Source organism: Aythya marila, assembly GCF_965140915.1.
Source record: "Aythya marila genome assembly, chromosome: 1".
NCBI classification, from domain to species: domain Eukaryota; kingdom Metazoa; phylum Chordata; class Aves; order Anseriformes; family Anatidae; genus Aythya; species Aythya marila.
In genome coordinates, this window is record NC_139042.1 from 148,991,827 (window position 1) to 149,007,506 (window position 15,680).

Below are 15,680 nucleotides of genomic sequence, written 5' to 3' on the forward strand. Positions count from 1 at the left end.
GGCCTGGAGGGGATGATTTTCTAAATCTCAGGGGTGCTATGTAGGATCTCTGTCTTACAGCACTGGTCACACATTGGAGTTGTGCTGAGGGGAGGGATGCATGTGTATGCCTACATATAGGCAGAGGCAGAGGGGAGGGCAAAGGCTAATTGAGCCCTTCAAAGAGAATTTTGGTGCTCCAGGATATCCTACGTCACATATCCAGTCTTTAGGGCTGTGGGCTAGCTCTGGGTTAAGGTCGGATGCAAGTTACAGGTGAGCACACAGAAGGGAGAGCTGCTCTCCCACCAACGCAAAGAGGAAAAAGAAAACTATTAGCAGCTTATTTATTTTTCTAAATTAAGGATTCAACATACTGCTCATTTATGGAGAGCCTGCAAAAGCTGCTGCTCCCAGATTTGCAAGATCTGAAGAAACTGAGTAGTGCTGTTCCCTAATGCATCCAGGACCTGAGCTTTAGGTTTCATTTTTGAAAAGTTTGGATTAAAAGTTGCTTGTAGATACAACTTGTCAGTGTCCCTTCCTCTGCTTCCTCATACTAAAATATGCATAGTGTATATTTCTCATATATATATTGAATTGGTTTTTATATATTTCTGCAGAAAAGCCAGGAAAACCATGGTTCTAACATTTTAGTCTTTTTCCGGAAAATAAATAATAATAAAAAAAAGACATCCCAAATCTATCAAGATGACTGGACTGAAAAAACATACAGCAAAGAAGGTAGTAAATGCATAGCCTTTCCTCAGTTCAACCCTTACAAAGAAAAACAAAACAAACAAACAAACAAAAACAATTTGCTAAGAAACATATACTGTGATTATCCTTTGAAGACTTTATGAGCTGGAATTAGGCTTTTCCACAAGTGAATTTCAATAGAATATGTATTCCTAAACTGCAGAGGTACCTTTGGAAAGTCCATCCTTCATCTTCAGGGATGACAGAGCATCTAAGAGGGGAAAGAGCTGTTGTTTTTCCTCTGCTGGAATTTCCCCTCTGACGATAACTTGTTAAGGGTCCTATTGAATATGAAGTTTTTTCAAGGTAATTTAAAGATGTGTGAGCTAAAAGAAGCACCCAGAGTCCCTGCTGTAAGCATGGGTGTGAGGACATGACATCTCTGGCCATGCCATGGTGACGATGGTGGCCCTTACATGGGACAGACAGAATACCTACCCCAGCTGTACACTACCCACTGCCACATATGCTCAAATCTCTTGCACTCCAGGGAAGAGAGAAAGACAGAGATCCTGATAAAAATTTAGCTAGCTTACACATACTGGCAGTGTCTCAATAGGAAGCTATGAGAAGTCAAGCTTTGAGCTCAGCTCTCCCCTTATTTTCAGTTCAATGGAAGGTCATTTGACCTCATCTTTTCTTTCTGACTATTCTGCCCCTTCAGTACATTAGTGCATGTGTTGTAATTTAACTTAATATAATCTTAAAATTATAATAATCCAGTTCTGGTTTGAATAACTGACTTATTTGTTTTGAGGATGCTCTTCTGAGGTAAGTTTCTTTTCTCTCCCTTTCTTCTACTTTACCAGGAAAAGCTTCAATTGACTGGTCAGGCACAGAAATACTTCTGAAAGGCAAATGGCTAGATTTCTAGGAAAGATAATAATATATTCAGAAACTTATTAAAGATGACAAAAAAATTGCATGAGGGTGCCAAAACTGTGGTCACTTACAAGAACTCTTATAGTATATATAAAGAAACAGTAATAACAAAGAACAAAGAAAACAAGAGGTAAAGAAGGCAGGGAAATGCAGTCCCTGAGTATTAAATGTTTAGAGAGGGAATACAGGTTATTTAGTGCAAGCAGTTTCCCCTGCTAACCAGGAATAGAATAGAAACAAAAATCAAAATCTAACTCTGCCTGATATACATGTACATTGTCCCAGCTTGATGCTGCAAAGTACTTTTCATTACAAGCCAAAAGAACAGCCCTCACCGATGCTTACTTGAATGTCTCAATTTCTGGATTAAGCTGTCCCATTGTTTTGAAGCATAGTTATGGTTTAGAGATCAATGGGACATAGACTATCCTAATCTACTATGAACAGCCTGTAGCAACGAAGGGATACTCTGCACTAGAGAGCCATCTAAGTCTTCTAATTACTTCGGCTACTGATAGATTGGCTCTTACCCCCTTGAATTCCTTTGTCACTGAGGAGTTAAAATTCATGAGCGTCTATGCCGCTGAATGCTTACTCCAGTGCTGCTATTTTCTGAGCCAAGCTAGCCATCACCGCAAAGAGTCGGAGGTCTGTCAGGCCATCTGTTACATAATAGTCAACAATCTCAAAAATCTGGGGAAACAGAGATGGCGAGAGCAAAGATGATGAAGGGTTTAAAAAGAACAGATTGCTGCCTTGCTTGGAGGGGAGGGAGGAAGGGGGAAGGGAGAAGGGGGGAAGGCCGAATAATAAGCCCTGACGGAAGCAAAGACAAGCCCAATTAGCATAGCCAGCAAAACAATCCCCCAAAATATTAACTCTATTGACTAAGAAAGTTGAAAAGAGCACCAGGTCAGTGGGACAAAAAGAATGTTTTGGGGCAGGAAAGCTGAAGGAAGCACTGAAACATTACAGCTATAATTAAAGCTTTGCCATACACAACTAGGCACTAAAGTATCTTTGAGAACACCCTTTAAATCAGTGAGGAAGCCCACCTCAGATCTTTCTGTGTCTTGGTTTTATGCTCTGGTGTACCACAACAGTCAGTGCATTTTTTTCCTTCCACCTACATCCTTTTCTCCTTTCCCCTTTGCAAAGGAGGTGTTTGCCCATTTATAAGGCATCAAAATGATCAGAACTTGGAAGTAGGGCTCAGCTACATTATATATGTCTTGCCACATGGCCACATTTTAAACAGGACTAACCATATCCGGTGCAAAATGCTCTCAGGAGACATATTATCTAGTTAACAGTCTCTGCAGCCACTGAAATAGTACCAGCAATAGTACTGGCATGGTGAGACACCCAGCAGTATTAACACTCTGCTAACGTGAGCTCACTTCTCTTCTGCTCTCTCGGGCTTTGTCTGGCCCACTTGCTCCACTTGCTAATGTTTGCAGAGCTTACTACACCATAATGCCTGTGTCATTTTGGTTTTCCTGTTGTACTGGGACACGCCAGCCTGGGTGTACTACAGGTCTCATCACCAGACCCTTTGGAGCTCCCTCCAAATGGATGTCTGTTCAACATCAAGGTCCAGGTTTTACTCCTCCCCCCCCCCCCAGATTCTCTTAACACGAAAGTGAAACACCACTGGGAATTGAAGGCCTTACAGCAGCTTCAAGCAGTTGTTTCTGCCTGAAACAATGATGTGAAACAACAGTGAGGCTTTTCTTTTGACTTTGTCAGCCCTCTTTGTCTTTTGGGGGCTGACTGCTGCACTCAGGCCTTCTGTGGCCTCTCACAACATGAAAACACAGAATCTGAACTCCTGCAAAGTTCATATGCTTGAGTGTCTCTTTGGACTGAACTGGAGGCATGCATGTTCCGTTGCGCAGGTGCTTTGTTTTATTATCCTCTGAGTTTTGTAAATAATTTTTAATCTATAGCACAAAACACAATACATGGCTGCTGAGGGAGGCAGAGGAAAGGGATTTTTTTCGAACTGTACGTATACAAGCAACTAAAGATGTAAGGATAATTTTGCTGGTTAACTTTTCATAAGGCAGTAACCATTGCCAAAGCAAACACATCATAATGGCAGTAATTAAAATCTGTTCTCATTTGTTCATTGTCATTACTATAGGGAAAGGTGGTTCATTAACTGAGATCCAAGTTTATGGTGTAATGCATCCCTCTTAGCGGTATTAATGATTCATACATGATAATGCTGACAGATGGAAAAGATGAACCTTACAAGTCTGATAAAAATAAACAATAAATGCTGCCGAACTGGATTGTCATCATGCAACATGAGTTGTATAATGATGTTAACACTGGCGCCTGCCGTAGAGCCAATGCTTCAGAATACTAACATCAAGCCACTTGATATGTGTTTGATGTCTAAACAAGTCACATCCTTTGCTGTAGGAAGAAATTGCAAGAGGGACTGTCTTTAGGGCTCCAAGTTTCAGATAAAAATCTGCCTAGATGAATTCCATGCAAAATAATTTGTCCGAAAGACTTTCTTCTTTTAATCTTATGAAATACATGGTTGGAGCCTTTTTAAAGAGAACACATCCAAATAACTTGGTCCCTGCTATAGTGCTAAAGCCTTGTCTAACATTTCGTGCTGGGAATGCAAAGCAGGGCACCACGTACAGTAGTACAAATAACACTTTATTTACAGTTTCATGGCTTTCACATTTCCTGTCTCCATAATCACTTCCTACTAATTTCCTTCTGTTTTGTTTGAAATGGTAGTCTTTTCAAAGAAAGTGCCCAAAGAAACAACGCCTTTGTAAGGTTTGGATTAAATCATGGAGGGTTTTATACTTTTTTTTCTTGATGTCTGTATTTCCTAGTACCGGTTTTCTGTATTAACAGAGTTTGTGCTGTATGTCTGCTCGGTTCAAACAGGATCATGATAAGAGAACTGCAAAAAGGCCAGCAATGAAGGGCAGAAGTCTCAGCTGGAGGAAGCTGGCACAGTTCCACTGATGTACATCAGCTACAGACCAGAATCATTTGAAGAGCCAAACGTTTTAATGCTGGACATGAAAATGTTTCATGCACTACTACCATAGAACTTGGAAAATGTGTTAATACTTGAGCATGTACAAAACATTTGGATATAATCAAATATTTCTGTCATAGAAAGTAGATAAAAGCAACGAACAGAGATGGAATGTATAGGGAAGCCAGTTAGGTATGAAATTAAATCCACATAGTATTTGATACATTTTTATCTTGCTTAGTGGTTTCAGTTGCCTAATGAGTAACATCTCCTACAGCTATATTTAGATTCCTCTACATTAAGCCAAGTTGGCTGACCAGAATTGGACAGATCCCAAATTTCCTGTCACTTTTGCAAATGCTGCTACCAATCAAAAAGGAAAAAAATCTGTGCAAAGACATAACATTAAGTCACATGAGTAGACTGCTCCCTTAGTGTTTCCTCTTGGTCCAGTCCCAGCTACTTTGCCAAAATTGTATATATAACAATCAAAGTGAAACCCCCATTTCCATTGCTGATGTTTGGACCTTCCCTTCTTTCAGAGTTTTGACTATTCCCCAGACCTTTCAAACCCTTCACAACACTGATACTCCCAAAATTCTACCATTAAATAAATCCAAAGGAGTCCTGTGCTGCCACCACACATGACTTCTTGTCTGTTCCAGTCAATCATGTCTGACTGTTACACACTTTCCAAAATGCAGTCAAGGATTATTTGCTTTTTTATGTGAATAGCACATATCTTTGACTATTTGGTTTTGGATATCAAATATAAAGTGAAGAAAGAGAAGAAAGATGTACTATTTCATTTATTAGCTGGCTTATACATGTACTATAAAGATGCACTATTTCATTTATTAGCTGGCTTATACATGGAATGGTTTAAGAAAGGAATATCTCCCAAATATACCAGTGCTTCTGTTTGTCAAAGCACCTTCCTTTATTTCAGGGGATCTTTGACCTACCAAGTATTAAAAATAAATGATGGTGGTATGATACTGGAAATATGTGCCACTCTTTCTCACATTTCTTTCAATGAAAGAATATGTTGGCTTTGCTTACTCCTTAAGTCATTGCTTCTGAAGCAATAACTTCTTTCAAGATCATCAAAACTTGCCAGCAGTTCAAGTACCCATCTTCATCAGTATCAGCCTGGAAAGACACTCACAATATTAGTTTTCAGAAAATTAGCCACTTGCCTCTGGGCAGAACTCCAGTGTCTCAGAAGTGTAGCTTTGACAATGCATGGTTAATCTCTGCTTTCATTCTCAAGCTGAGGGAAACCCTCAAGAACTCTCACTCTTTGCCTCCACTGAGCAAAGAAGCACAGTACTTTAGCTTTTTGTGGCTCCACAACACCTTCTTCACCAATTAGTCATTTCCGGATATATAACACAACAACATTGAATTAGAATGACTTTGAAAATTCAAATATAAAGAAATGCTGAAAGAAAGGAGGAAGTTGCCATTGCAGTCTATGACTTGGCATTATACAGTACTAACATGGAACCTAATCTCACCAGACTTTATATAGATACACATATTTTCGTTAAGTTTCTCAGTGAGACAATGTATCAGTTATATTTAGGCACTGTAGAACCTAAGTGTCTTTATAATCTTCTGGAAAAGACAGATAGATAGAGAAAAAATATTTGAACAAGCAAGAACTGATTTTTTTTCAGCCTCTTTTACCCAAACCAACTTTTTACATCAGTCATTCACATAGAAGACTAATACCTTTTTCTATTTTGTCACTTCAGCTGTTTTCTTAGCTATCTTTCTCCAACCAAGTCAAAGAGGTCTCCCATTTACCCCCTGACATCTCTCTGCCCAAGACTCCTTCTTCCTTTCCCCTTCCCCTTTCTCTTTCCCTTCCCCTTCCCTTTCCCCTTCGAAGTCTTCCTCAGTCTTCAGAAAGTGTCATCCTCTGCCATTTCAACAACACCTTCAAGGTTGCCGCTAAATCTATCAGGCCTGGCCACAGCAGCTAGGAGAGGAAGAAACTGTGTAACTCCCAGATACACGATGGAATAATTCAAGACATCCTCAAATAAATAGCATAACACCTAACACGGAGCTTCGGTGCTTACCTGCCTAGTTGTAAGTAGCACCCAGAACTTGACTGAAATAGACATTGTGATAATCTACAGCAGTCTTACTATATTTGAAAGATCTAAGTCACACAGAAGATGACAGTCATGTCTGCATCACCAACTGAAGGACAGCACAGGTCCCAGAGCTGATGGAAACCTGAACTGGTAAATCCACATGTTCCAGTGTGCCACTGCCTAAACCAACCAGCATGGATCTGGGAACAATTTATCCACAGCTAGGGCAGTGCTGAGCTTGACTCCACAGACCTCATCCCAGGACAGGATGTGTACCTTGTAACAAAGCTGTTAAGTTTCTGGGCCTGATTTGCTTCACACTCAGATGGATTAGCTTCCTCCGTAACATAGATCATTACACACCCTATTTTGAGGTTTCCATGAATTAGATAAATCCATGTACCCAGTGGATAAAATTAATGATGGTGGAATCTTCTTCTGTTACACCTGAAGTTTTATCAGTTTCATCTGTCTTAGACCGACATACTGACATATATTTCTCTTATAGGATTAATATAAAATATTCCCTCTTCAGATTCAACAGTCTGCCTAGGACCTGGTTTGGGATTGTGAGCTTTCTTAAAAGTTTGTATTTACTCTTCCCTTTACTGGTTCTCAGGGAGTTAAAGCAGATGTGAGATCAGTTTTATGTCATTCTAGGGGTGGATAAAAATGCTTTCCTGAAGAAGAGCTTAAGTAGAGGCAGGATTGGTCTCTTAAAGACTTTTATCAGCCTCCATTGGTGCTTAGAGCCTCCCAAAATAATCAGTAATGGCAATTTTTAAAAATTAAAAGAACTCACTCCATGCTAAACGCCATTCTTGTTCACAAACTAGGAAAGGCTTTTGTAGGAAAAGGGTATAAACTGCTTCTGTAATACAAAGAACATGTTTTGTGCTTTATGGAGAGAGAGAGATTTAGAAGGTAATATGAAGGCACTCTATTCTTCTCACAACCACAAAGTTGTTGATTCCCTCCCCTGCTCTCAAGTTCAACAGCTGCACTGACTTGTACTTCTGGTTCAATCAAAACTATAATATAGCAATAGCATTAAGGGAAAGAAGTACAGAAAGGAGGCCTAGAGTGAAAGAGCAGTGTCAGAATAACTTGAAACTTGAGTATACTGCTTCAATAAACTTTATATCCCAAGTAAGAAACTTGTAAGGCTGAGAGCTCAGCAAAACCCTTCAAATATGCCTTTGATCTGTTCAGATGCTCAAGGGAGAGTCGAGGGTCAGAGAACTGGCACCCAAGGGAGCCATATCCAGAGCAAGGTGCTTTGCAGGTCCCCACTGAAGGAGCAGAGGGGCAGAAGCTGTGTGGGAGCTGTTCTCCAGCTGTGGAGAGATGCAGGCACTTTGCTGCAGCCCTAATATTTCACACCCTGGTCCAGGCTGCAAGACAAACAAACCGGATGTTGTTTCAACTGTCTCATTTGACATGGTCTAACATTACAAGAAGCAAAAGAAAACCTTAGCACCCTCTCCCGCCCCCTCCTTGAACCAATTGAGCTGTCACTGTCTGCACAGAAAGTGATTGTTCGGTCGAAAACACATTTCAACCCAAAGCAAACTGAACAGTCTTGAAAAGTGGGGTTGCCTTTTGTGCCTCCCGTCCAAGGAGAGTGAAAGGCGGCAAGAGGAGAGGCAGGAGGGAGGGAGGTGACCATTTCTCACTGCCAGCACTGCCTGCTCCATAGCCTAGCCTTGGCAGGCAGCCTCAGAGGCAGTGAGCTCTGGCCTTCCCAGCAGGGTGAGCAGTCCTGTGCCGGCAGTGGCAGATGTGCATGGGGAAAACGTTTGGAGGGAGCTGGAGGAAAGCAGTGGGCTTTCAAAAGCAGAGCTTTGCTAAGCAGTGGGTCACAGCCTTTGGTTAAAGTTTATCTTCCAGAGATTGGTAGCTTAGCAACAAGATTTTTTTCCCGTTTGCTTTATGCACACAGAATAAGTAACATCAGGCATGTCAGAGCACAGATATGTGGGGAGAATCACCAGGGGACCACGATTTCCTGCACTCTGTGCTGCAGAGACAGGCAGGGATAACCCTCTCAGGCTACATGCTGCTGTTCTTCACACATGAGAATGAGATTGCTAGGAAACAGAAAGGATTTTCCAGATCCTATCCAGGATGAAGTCACCAACTATACTATCCAGGATGAAGTATTACCAACAAATGATGCTAATAGCCTAATAGCCTGTTGTCAGGTTTAAAGATTATTTCCATGAAGTTTCCTTTATGGAGATAAATTCTTTTTTTGAGGAGACAACTTTTGTGCCTCTGACTACTAATGTTCACTTCAATTTGGGTGTAGTATAATGTAATATCTGAGATAAAATTAGAAAGAAAGAGGAAGTCATATATGCAAGTAGCAAGTATCTGCTCCAACATCATACAAACTGGGGATATGTAGCTTCTTGTCCTTTTGGATCATAACTGGACTATTGATCTCTGTGCCCATTCAACATCTTCCCAGGCAGAAGATTACTGTACTTTAGATTCAGTACTGGATATCAGCAGTACATCAGTTCCTTCATTCAATGCCTTGAGAACCTCCGCACATAACTAGTATTCCTTTCTGTTCAATCCAGTAAGTATTTTGATGGCTGACTACCAGTAAATTTTGCAATCTCTCAAAAGAGAAAGTACAGCAGCAGAAAGGAAAGGATACCATAATTAACCACTTTATCACAAGCTCAGCTTCTTGTTACATGTTTACATCCCTTGCCAATACTAATGAATTCCTTATCTAGTAGCACAGGGAAAAGCACACACTACACAGCCGAAGTCTGAGGGACAGCTCTGGCACTGCTGCACAGGTCACCCTCTACTCCATTGAGTTTTCACCCCCCAAATGGTGAGAGGTTAAAATTCTCCAGCCTTTTTGCTGTACAGCAAAAGTTAAGCGAAACAAGGCAGGGATGCCCTACATCAGCAGATGCTTGAGGAACCATGCAGTGCTCCCTGTGCACCAGTAAGGCATGCAGTGAACAAGGCTTAGCACAAGGACAGTCCTTTTAGAAACTTTGAAAGAGAAGCAGACTGAGCAGAGCTGCCCTCCCTAGCCAGACAAATTTGTGCAAACAGCCCTTGGATCACAGGCTGACATGGGTCTTACTGACATTGGCAGCACCATGGGGTCATTTCCACACAGATGATCTGGGCCTGGCAGCATGTTAGGAACTAAGGCTTTTGTTAGAGTCTGCCACAAAGATTTCACTGTTTGGAAGTGTGTTAGAGTAAGCTTGATTTTCACAGAGAAAATTGATGTATCTGTATGACAGGAAAACACTTCCTTCTTCAAACACAGACATCAAGCTGCCTTTCATCACGTCTTGGAGAAGACCTTTGCAGTAAAATATCATGGAAAGAAAGTAACCGAAAGAGGACATTCTCAGCTCATGAGTTCTCGCACTTTTACCTTTCCAATTTTCTCCCCCATCCCACCTGGGTAGAGCAAGCAAGAGACTGTGTGGTGCTCAGCTGCCTGCCAGGGTGAAGCCACAACAATAGAAAACCACTGGGTTCAGGTTGCCAATTCCAAACATTCAAAAGTGTTAAAGCAGAACCTCCAAATCAGAAGTCTTGTGAACATGTCGCAGTTAACTGAGCCGCCTGTAAGGCCAACCCAAAATTCTCACTTTAACCCTACATAATGCTGTCTAATGCTTTTCACTTGTTCCTGCCTTCTCCGTTTCTTGCAAGCTTATTCTCTTGTGTAACTCTTACCATCTCTGGCCTTACATGGGAACCACTGGGATGGGAAGGGGAATGTGACAAATCTCTACTGTACCAGGCACTAAGAGAAATTTCTCCCCTAAGAAATGTGCAATTTGGGATAAAGCACAAGAGTGTCTTGTGTCTGGGACCTGGAACTGGTGCCCAAATTAATCTCACCCAAAGTTTTCAAAGGGTCAGAATGTGGGAGTGAATGTTCATCCCCAAGGAACTGCACTGGATTCAGAACTGCCCACCTATCAGATGCAAATTTCTGTAAGCAATGATCCATGCCATCAACAACTAAAATTTTAGGACTAGTCTTATTTTCCTGAAAGATTTGTTTATTAAACCAAACTGTGATGTTTTCGCATATCTGTTAAAGGGCCTTTCATCTCTACAGCAAGGCAAAACCCCCTTGTTACTCAAAATACAGCAAAACGGTGTCCTCACCATAACATAAAAGAGACTACTCTCATTCAGCAACACCATTTCTTAAAAGCACAGTCCCAATGACAAGAATTGGCACCCAAATTCAATTCCAGATACAAAATTCTGAAAGAAAATCAAATCTCACAATTATAATTATCCCATCTTTACTCCAACCATTCTATGATTCTATGACAAGAAGAAGAAAAAAAAAAAAAAAAAAAAAAAAAAAAAAAAGAAGAAGAACATGGAAGGACATGGAAACAGAATATCTTTTGTCACAGCATATTCAGATTTATCAAAGTCAGAAATATTTACAAGATGAAAGAGTCCTGTAGCCCCTTCCCTCCTGCAGACCAGCAGTACCAGATTCAGGTTAGCAAACAGCTGGCAGGACAAGCAGTCATTCACTTGGCAAAAGGTTATAAAGCACCGGAGAGTGATCTGTTTCTCACAGCATTGGGAGTTCCTGATGACAGGGGGGACAAAGCTGAGGTGAATGTCCACAGGGTCCTATTTCAGAATTAATAGTAGGAATTTCTGCTGTTAGATAGGGACATGCCAAATGCAGGTGACAGAAGAGGAGGAATTTCATGTGAGAATAGACAAGCGAGAGATAGCTATGAGCCAGCAATATGATATGGATATGAACTGTATGATGTACGGTCTGTTGTGGGGTATTTCCAGTAGAGAATCAGTAGTAAGTAGCAGTGGAAAGACCTGACGTGTCATGAGGCCTGGAGCTCTGGTTACCCCCTTCCAACTGTCAGGGCCTGACAGAGCATGGTTGGGTAAACTTGCTGATCAGACTGCATGGAAAGAACTGCAAGGAGCCCAGTCAGGGCCTCGACCCGTTGGCCCATGAGCTGCGTTTAAGCTCTGACACTCACCCTTGGACCCCGCCTGAGCTACATCGTTGACCCTGACCTGCACACTGACTTCTTGGCTTGACCTCAGACCTGCCTCTCTGCTGTGACGTGTCTGCAGCCACTAGACTGTGTCCGAACACGGGGACTGCCAGCAGACCTGCCGTGGGACAGGGCCCTTGTCAGCCACACCACTGCCATGTCCACCCTGCTCCTCTGCCCATGCTGCACTCCAGTGCAGGAGGAGATGCTCAACCTGGCACAGCAAGGCCAGGAGACTGGCAGGGCTTGTTTCGATCAGCCTTGCAAAAGCATGGATGAGGTGGAGAACAGCTGCCTTAGTGTATACCTCCAAGGTAAACAGGAGGAAATAGGAAAAAAGTAAACTAACAGACAATGCTGGCAGGAAAACAAATGTAATCTTGGAATCAGGCACAGATTTCTTACCAGCAACAAAGTCAGAGTCTTGAAAAGCCTGCCCGAGCAGCTCACAGAGGAGATGAAATGACACTGAGAGTGAGGGCCAGATCCGAGGTCCCATTGGTGCAGTGCCCAAGGGAGCGCAGCAATGCTCAGGGCACCCCTGGGGCTGGAAAAGGAAGGATGCCTGTTCAGACCAAAGTGCTTCTCCTGACTTGCCCTTTCACCACACTGCTTTGTGTCACATTTCTCTGCTTCCATGCTTCCTTCTCCATTCCTGGCTTTGTGACTCCACCATAGCTGGCTAAGGTGAAGGAGGCAGAAGTCCCCATTTATCGTTTTTGTAAAATTCCTCCCTCTTTTAAACTCTTCTTTTAATACTTGGCACTACCATGCTCATTTTAGGAGCATCCGATTCATTCCCATCTTTACCTAGTGAATACTCAACCTAATTATGCCCAGCATGCTCGTCGCAATCAACCATTTACTCTGTACTGTTTTCTCACATGGTGAGCTAAAGAGAAAGCCCGAGTCCATGTTTGAAATCCTCATTCAAATACTGCTTTCAGTCAAGTAGTTTAAAACTGCTTTTGCAGAGGGAGGGAAGAGAGAGGAGGGTTGGGGGAGCATGGTCTTGTGTTTGGTTGCTGCTACAGTGCTGGAACAGCACAGGGAAGGAAGGGCCTGGTTTTTGCTATCCATAGTAGGGAATTTAATTTAAGGCTGGTGTGTTGCTGGTTGGAAAGACACATTAAATACCCAGATGCAAGTGCAATGGGTACAGAGAAGAGCAAAATAAATACAGGATATTGGCTCATCTATTCAGAGGGCTGATTTCCCAAACCTGGCACATTCAGGATTCACTGCCTGCCCTGATTTTGTGTGTCACTGATTTGGCTAGGATCTAAACGCAGAGCTTCACAGTTATTGAACCACTGTCCCAGACCCAGCCAAGGCTGAACACAAAGCAGGCCTGAACAAACCAGCAGGCAGACTACAAAGGAAAAGCAATTGTTCTGCTTAGCAGCAGCACTGTTTCTGCTATGCTTAGCATCAGAACAAGTTAATTTGGGAGCACAATCTTCTTAAAAGGAAGTGTTGCTCAGCCCAGCATCCCTAGGTCTCATGCAGCGTGCTGCCCTTTTCACCAAGCATGAGCTGTGGATGCTACTTGCAATGTATTTTTATGCTGTGCAAGTCATATAAAAGCTTCTGATAACAATCAGCTCTCTTAAACCTCTGATTGGCATCTTGTTAAAAACTGGCATCATGTTTGCCTGTCGTCATTGGCTCACAAGGAAGCTTCTGTCATGATTTAATAAGCAAGGGGAAGGATTTTACTGTTAAACACAAAACAATACACTGCAGTATCAAAACACCAATAAGTTTTTCCCCCAGTGGCCTTAGTCTAGAGTACTTGCTCCTAACTGCCCTTTCACAGACATAAAAACAGATCATCATCATTTAAAATCATGGCCAAAAAATAAACAGCAGAGCCTCTGAATGCGGGTAAGCTGCCCATTGATCCATCCTGGTTAATGGAGCTATAGAAACCACCGGTGTCTGGAGACTTGGCCAACAGCAGAGGAGCCCTCAGGGTGAATAAAACACCTTGGTGTAAAGGACTGCACCAACAGCACAGTACAGATGCTCATCTCCTCTCTGTAGGAAGGAAGGGAAAGGAAAAGCCTTGGCTTTTCCATCTCCAGATGCTTTCATATTTCCTGGGGGCAACTGACATAAATCAGAAATTTTCTTACTCCCCTAAGCCATTCAGGACACCCAGCATCAGGCTGCCAGAGCGAAGTAGCTTGCATTTTGCACTCACTGCTGGTTTAAGCTGTGCGCTCCTCAGCTGCATTAGCCACTCCTTTGCTACCCACGGCGAGTTATCTTTGTCCTCACACCTTTTTGTGAAACAACAGCACAGCAAAATGCTACCAAAGGAGAGCAAGCAGTGCCCAGGCCCACTCATTCCCACCTGCCAGTGAGCAGGGAGCTGCTCCAGGGAACATGGCAAGAGGGGGTGCAGCCTCTTCCCTCCTCCACACAGTGGCAGAGGTCTAAATTATGCTCCAGCCTCATTCACCGGAGCCAGCCAGCTGAGCAAAAGCTGAATGGAGATGTCAGGATGCGGCCCTGTGAGGCGTGCGGGTGCCGTGCAGGGAGCCAGGGCCAGTGCTGCCGCTCTCCATGCCAGAGGAGCTGGTGTGGGGCAGAGGTACCCAGCCCGTGCTCGGGTGCTGCACACAGGAACAAAACGAAGGCTGGGTACAGCACCCTCACTCAAATAGCACCAGAAATAGTATCTTTTTTTTTCCTCTTTTTTTTTTTCTCTTTTTTTTTTTTTTTTTTCCACAAAACTACTGGCAGAGAAAGATACAACTTAGCATGAAAATAGGTATCAGAATAAGGCCTTGGCTGAATAGTCAGTACTCTGCATAATTCTCTCTTTTCATCCCGTCAGCCTAGATCCTCTCCAAATATTCAGATCAAACTCTGCAGTGGAGCTCCAGCATTTTGGCCATTAAAAGTAAAAGCTGAAATGCCTGTATTCTGCCTCTATCATATCCCTCTATTTCGAATGAAGGCAGCTTTCTGATTTTGACCTGGGCTAATTGTGAAGACTCTGTCCCTGTCTCTGTCAGAAAGATCAAAAAACTGAAGCAGATATCTTTGCTAGGAAAGAGAAAAAAATGAAAAGAAAAAAAAAAAAAAAAAGGAGAGAAAAAAAAAAAAGAAATATACCTTTTTAAGAAATGTGTTTAATTCCTCTCTATACTAGTATCCCATAGATGAAACATCTTACTCAGCCTTTGGCATATGTAAAATCATGGAAAGGGATGGACACAGAGAAAACCAGAAGTCAGTATAAACTGTGGAATGATGTTACTGCCATTTAATGGTAAAAGTCCTTTTCAAAGATCCCAGCATGCATTACCCACTGTCTACATTTGAATGATGCATTGTTAGACAATGGAGAGGGCCAGCAGAGGGAAGCAGTCTAAAATTATAAATGAAAATTACAAATTACAAATGAAAATACAGAACAGGAGACAAACCCAACCATGCAATTTTCATTTTAACTCTCTGGGCAGTACAGTAAAAGGGCTAGCACACACTCCCATCAAAAGCAATGGGAATAACCATAAGAGCCATCTTTCTCAAATCACAGATGAATTCAAATGGGAAGAGGCACGCAACAACAAAAAAAATAGTTGTTAATGCATAAAACTACTGTATGTCTTCCAATAGCTGGACTCAAGAACCCTGGTTAAATACTGACTTTCTTTCAGAGTCAATCAGATAATAAGACCCCTTTAGAAGCACAGAATAGTTAAATTCATCACCATAATTTAATTGTAGAAGGTTATTAAAGAGCACTTCGACTCCCCTCCTGCTTCGGCGCTGCTTTTGTGTATTAAACTCAGACTAATCAAATTGCAGATTCCAAGAGTACTGTATTAGTCATCCCCATCCCTTTTAATTTGTTTAATGGCCTCCTTT

The 15,680-nt window shown here is 42.2% G+C and overlaps 1 protein-coding gene across 1 annotated transcript in view; it reads right to left on the bottom strand.

Moving 5' to 3' along the window:
* LOC309874020 (uncharacterized protein) overlaps nt 1-15,680 on the bottom strand; it is a gene marked incomplete at its 3' end in the record, with an annotated part of 85,972 nt that overhangs the window by 52,566 nt on the left and 17,726 nt on the right. The window contains exon 4 of the mRNA XM_082751907.1: nt 12,201-12,342. Coding sequence (XP_082608033.1) covers nt 12,201-12,342 — 142 coding nt within the window. The remainder of the gene's footprint in view (nt 1-12,200; nt 12,343-15,680) is intronic.